This window comes from Dryobates pubescens, chromosome 22 (assembly GCF_014839835.1).
Source record: "Dryobates pubescens isolate bDryPub1 chromosome 22, bDryPub1.pri, whole genome shotgun sequence".
Classification (NCBI taxonomy): Eukaryota; Metazoa; Chordata; class Aves; order Piciformes; family Picidae; genus Dryobates; species Dryobates pubescens.
The window spans coordinates 19391661-19397660 of NC_071633.1; the positions used below are offsets into that span (position 1 = coordinate 19391661).

At 49.6% G+C, this 6000-nt stretch overlaps 1 protein-coding gene across 1 annotated transcript in view; it reads right to left on the reverse strand.

Annotated features, from left to right (window-relative positions):
• ABTB2 (ankyrin repeat and BTB domain containing 2) overlaps window positions 1–5744 on the reverse strand; it is a 115579-nt gene extending 109835 nt beyond the window's left edge. The window contains exon 1 of the mRNA XM_054171843.1: window positions 4627–5744. Within this exon, the coding sequence (XP_054027818.1) occupies window positions 4627–5491 (865 nt within the window). The 5' untranslated portion in view covers window positions 5492–5744. The remainder of the gene's footprint in view (window positions 1–4626) is intronic.
• Between the last annotated feature and the right edge of the window lie 256 nt (window positions 5745–6000).

Here is a 6000-nt window from a genome sequence, read left to right on the forward strand (position 1 = left end):
ATTACAACAGACCCCTCCCTCTTCAGTTATTTTCTCACTATCAATTCTCTCCCACATATCCCAGGCTCACAAAAGCTGCAGCCACCACCCTGGCAGGCTGCAGGCAGACACATTAATTATGGGTTGACAACAACCCTCAGCTGTGCCCTGCCCATGGCTGGTCTGTCCCAGTGCTTGGTCTCTCCTTGCCCCAGCTGCAGAGCATACCAAGTCACACCCACCAGAGCCAGAAGTTTCCTAAGGACCAGGATGAGCTCACGGTTCCAGCTTGGTTATGACCTCAGTCAGAAACAAGTCTGGATGTGTTTGGCTGAAAGGAACAAACCTTTCCACATTTGTGCATCCTTTCCTCTTTCTATGATTGCTTTCTTGTGACAAGGCCTGCACTGCCAACAAGAAGACTCCATTTGCAAGGCTCTCCTCACTCATACATGCACTGTCTGGAATCCTTCAGTTGAGTTAAGATGCTCTCAACAAGGTCCAGAAGCTTTTTTTAAGTTCCAAGTGCAGCTCTTGTTCTGCAAGAGAAGGAATCAGAGCTTTGTAGAAATATTTTTGTCCCAACTTGTAAATTAAGAAAGCATGAAGCCACCATTGTCCTGGTGTTAGCAGAGCCCCAGGCTTGCTTAGACCCAACCAAAATAGCATGCAGATTAACCCCCTTCAAACAAGAAGGAGCAAAGAAGAAATTACTGATTTCATTCTTTTGTTTTTAGCCTGAATTCTCATAGTTCAGTGTGAGCAAATGGACATTTCTGCTGTGGAGTTCCAGCTGCTGGAGCAGAACTGCACCTCTGCAGCTGTTTGGATGTTCAACTGTCTGTGGATGTGAGCACCTCTACATCAGCACTAACATTTAGGCTTAAAGAAGCTGTCCCTGGGGGGTTGTGGATAGAAATCCAGGCTCTTGAATGCGTAGCAGTAGAAGGACATAAGGCATGCTGGGTGTACCTTTGTACAGAGGTGAATGAAGGTAGGATCAGAGCTACAGCCACCAGCTCATCTAACATGGGAAAGTGCACTTAAGTCAGCACCACCAGCCAAGAGTTGGGGTTTTCATTTAGTTTGAATTGAGGGGGTTTTGTCTCCATGCTGTGGGTTGGTCAGCCTGCCTGGCTGTGGCCACACGATGTGAAATACTCAGACCCTCCTTAAAACTGCTGTCTGAAGTGACTGAGACTGTCTTAGAAAGCCAGGCTGAGAAGGCAACATCTCTTATGTCCCTTCAGGCACACATGAGAGTGCTTTGTACATGGCTGCATCAAAAGACACCTCACCAGCAGAGCCAGAGAGGGGATTCTGCCACTTTGCTCTGCTCTGGGGAGACCTCACCTGGAGTACTGTGTGGAGGTCTGGAGCCCTCCACATAGGAAGGACCTGATGGAGCAGGTCCAGAGGAGGGACACAAAAATGATCAGGGGGTTGGAGCAGCTCTGCTACAAGGACAGATTGGGGGAGCTGGGGGTGTTCAGCCTGGAGAAGATGAGGCTTCAGGGAGACCCAATAGCAGCCTTCCAGGCTCTGAATGGGCTACAGGAAGGCTGCAGAGAGACTCTCTGCAAAGGCCTGCAGGGACAGCACCAGGGGCAATGGCTTCACACTAGAGAAGAGCAGATTGAGATTGGATATCAGGAAGAAGTTCTTTACTATGATGGTAGTGGAACACGGAACAGGTTGTCCAGGGAGGTGCTTGAGGCTCCTTCCCTGGATATATTCAAGGTGATGTAGTTGGGGCTGTCCCTGCTGACTGCAGGGGGTTGGACTGGATGACCTCTGCAGGTCCCTTCCAGCCTGGACCATTCTATGATTATTATTTCTTTTAAAATACTATTAAAATTCTCCTTAGGCATTTAGAGAGTTTTAAACTTCACCCTTCACACACAGCAGGATGTGTTGGTCACAACACATGTGCTCCAACACAGGGTATAAGCTTCCAGCCTCCTCAAGAGCAGGGGCTGGGCTATGGTCCTGGACGGGAGGTTCAGCAGTGCAGAAACACATCCAGCCTGCAGCCTCTGGAGACTTCAGGAGATTTGTGTATTTACTGACTGTTTCTCAGCCTCCAAAGCAGTACCCTGTCCTGATCTAACAACAAAAACAGTACCCAATAGATCACAATGCCAGAAAGGTCATTATGATAATCCAGTACCCTGCTGCGGGTTCCACCCAGAGATTGCTACGCTCGGCCGGAGTTAGGACTTAACCTCCAAGTGCTTTTTATCTCCAACATCAAACTCAGGGCTATAAAACAAAACATTCTGCTTACATGCCAACCTCACCATTTACAAGAGCTCCATTAAAATGCTCTTGCTATCAAAGAAACAAAATTGACAGTAAAGCCACTTTGCCTGCTCCTTATGCTGCAATAAATCCACTTATTCCACCGCTAGAGCTACTTCAGATTTAAATGAAGGTGAAAGAAGATCATCTGAAATCACTGTAGTGAAGGATGTGAGCACTACTCATTAACAGTTCCTAGGGAGAGAAGAAGTTATTCCAAGCTTTTTTGCATCCCTGTAAAACCATTTCTGACCTTAGAGCTGCAAGAAAAGCCCTTTAGACGATGCACTGACTTGTGTCAGGTAAAATACCAGCAACAGACTGCCCCAGGAAATTGCAGAATACCTGCTTGTGTGGTTTGATTCCATTTTCAGACTCGAAAAAATATGCATTCAGCTATTGACAGCATTGATCCGAGAGGCAGGAGCAACAAAAGATGCCACAGAAGCCAATCCTCGCAGGTCTGGGGGCTGCTTGGTATTACCCTCCAGGAGCGTTATCATAACTGACCATTTGGTGGGTTGAATATTCATAACGCATCTCCCTGCTCAGCCACTCCTGCTCCCATTCACCACCACCTTCCATCCACTCATGGCCCTTTTTTCCAAGGACATTTCTCTCAAGAGGAAAAAAAAAAGAAGAAAAGCTGTGAGGGACAGACTCTTCTCCTCCATTTCACACACACAGAACCTGTGTGGCAGGAGCACCAAGCAGAAAATGGCCAAAGCACACGTGCTCTGCTTTACAGAAGTGCAGTATTTTACTTCCTAAACAAGGGATGTGAGAGAGAACAGACTCCTCTTTTAGGGCCTGGTGACAAATACTCCCATGGTACATTACAGCAAGTGCTTTGGCAGAGGACAAAACATCCTCATACCTTTCTAGTCCTCCATCTAAAAAGCACTTAGGCAAAAATATAGATGCCTGTGCCTGACTTTTAGAGTTACAGTTCTGTCTTGTACCAGTGCCAAGAGCACATCCCAAAGGGCTCTTCAGATTTATTTCACATACCTTCAGTAACACTGCCAGCACAGAAAGGGCAGCTAGAGTGCACAAGAGAGGTTTTGTGAGCGCTCTAAGAGCAGCCAACCTCTCACACTTTACTTGAACCACGGTGATCCAGTGGTGAGAGTCACTGCACCCATACACTGGTGACCTGAGTTGTGACATTGCCGCTTTGGCACGGGAGAACTGCAAGCAAGTAATGCACCCGAGGAGCAGAAGCCGAGTCAGTAAGGCAACAGCGTCGGAGAAGGGCTAACTTTCACCTAAGGTACATTCTTTCCTCCAAGAGAATCTGATCCTTTACTTGTCTCTTGTTACAAGATCATCTTTTCGAGAGGACCAAGCCAGGTGGTGATACAAAGCGTTAAATCAGAAAGGTACTAAGCATGGAATATCTGACCAGCAGAAGTCGTGAGACTGTGTGTGGTACACAGAAGTGTTTTCTAAATCGAACGTTTCTCTGCATTTCCCGTGGAAAAAAATATGGTACTGCTCAGTGTGACAATGCAAGATAAACACTGCAGCCTCTTACAGAGCTGTCATGACTTAAGCCTCTCAGATTGCTCCGCAGTCTCCGCGGAAGATGCCAACATTCCTTTATCTGCTTATTTCCTTCACTGCTCCAGAAGTCTGCCTTCTAAACAAATTACAGAGGTGAGCATCTTAATGCTACATTACTCTCATTACTGAGGCACCGTCCTACATACTCAACCTTGGCAAGCCAAGCACAAGCCTTTGTTTAGCCCACGAGTTAATTACAACACAGGTTCCTGATGAGCTTGAAGGAAGTCTAAGTAACATGAAGTTAGAAGTTTTTGCTCAGAAACGGAATTCTACCCTCGCAAATGAAAATCATGTTGTTTTCCCTCTCCAGGCTGTATGTGGGAATAGCAACTTTAAGACGCAGCTGGCAGGTATTGACTAGAATGTAAGTTTCATTTGTAAACAATAGCGATGCTTGCTGAAAGCAGCTCCTAAAGCACCTTTCATTCTGTGGTAACAGAGAAACACATTTACATGCCACTTGAGAGTGAAAATGCCTACAACAGCAGCTGGCACAAAGGCAGGAGATAATGTTGGTTGGGTTGTTGTTTTAGGACAACAGGGTTTGGTTTCCCACAGCCTCAGCACCTTGTATGAGCTGGTACATCTTAAAGCAGGATCGTTCCTGCTTGGTGAAGCCCTCACATCTGCTTTACACACCACGACTAGATGCAATTCAGCCAAAACGAAGGGGAAAAAACCCCAACAACAAAACAAAGCCAAGTCCGCTGAAAGCGACTCTTTGCACTGTAAAGCCTGCTAGCATGAAGAGATGAAAATGTAAAAGAAGGCTCTTACCGTTAGCATTTTTCCCACAGATGAGATGCTCGTAAGGCTGCAACACTCCCCAAAGTTCTGCGTCGTTGTTGATAACCATCTCCAGGACTTCAGCTGAGATCTCCCCTCCTCCACCATCCGGGCTCTGACTTGCCAAAACCCTCGCCTTGATCTCTTCTACAAGGTTTTCCATGCAAGCAGTTAATGAGATGGCTGCGTACTCATGGATCCTAACCGAGATCCTGGTGTCTACCATCCACCTGAAAAACCTCCCCACTGAAAAGGTGAGGCCACACCGAGCTGATTTGCCTTTCCTCAGTCCGTCACCCGCGCTCATGCTGTAGAGAGAGAGAGCTTTGACAGTCGCCAGGACACAGCTTTCCGACAAGGACCAGCTCTGTATGAGCTTGATGGCGCTCTGCACCTCGAACCTGGTGCACTTGGAATGCATGACGCTGAGGCGCTGCGCTTCCCTGGAGACCCTGATCAGGACGCGCCGCAGGACCTGCGAGAGCCGCCTGACAGCTTCCTGAGAAAAGCCTCTGCTGCTGCCCTCTCCCTTCCCTTTTCTGAGTATTCTTCCAATGTCTTCATCAGTCCAAGGATATTCCTCTAGGTCCGGCAGCTTAGGACACTTGGAAAAGATCTCTGCAACCTCGGGGTCTTCCGGCAGGACAGTGTTCACAGTATCCCAGCTGTTGTTCCTACTGTTCATGGAGCCCGAGTAGTACCACCAGTTGCCTCTGTGCTGAGAAGAGGTGAAGGCTTGGGAGTTGGACTTGGAAGAAGAGAGACTGAGGGACCTGCAGGAATCCCCTGCCCCATAACCAGAGTCCAAAGTTAAATCCTCCAGGGTCTTGAGAGTAGAGCTGTATATGCCAGCCATAGGAAAGACGAGTGAAGCCAACCGCAACGAGCACGAAAGGTGAGGCTGGCGCAGATGCCTCCTGCGCTCACCGAGCCAGAGCCGCCTGCCCCACCAGCAGCTCGGGAGGATTTGCAGCACAGCGGGAAGGAGCCCTCCCCACACGCCGGCTCCGCCGACGACCAACTACCTCCATCGCGCAGGGAGGCTGTGCTCAGCCATCTTCTGCCTCGGGAGGGGAGCGGTTGGCGGCAGCCGGCGGTGGGGAGCTGAGTCCCGGGCCCGGCCGCCCGGTGGCCGGGCGGGGCGCGGGGCGCGGGGCGGGCGCGGGGCAGCGGCGGGAGCCGCGCGGCAGGGCACTTGGCGGCGGCTCCGACTCAACTTCTCCGCGCGGCACTGCCGGGGAGCTCCGCACCGCCGCATGCAAATCAGCTATGGCAGGAAAGCACCAATCCGCGACGCCGACCGAGACGGTCTACGCCAATGAAATCCGATCTGGGCGGTCGCTATGCAAATAGCGCCGGGAGGGC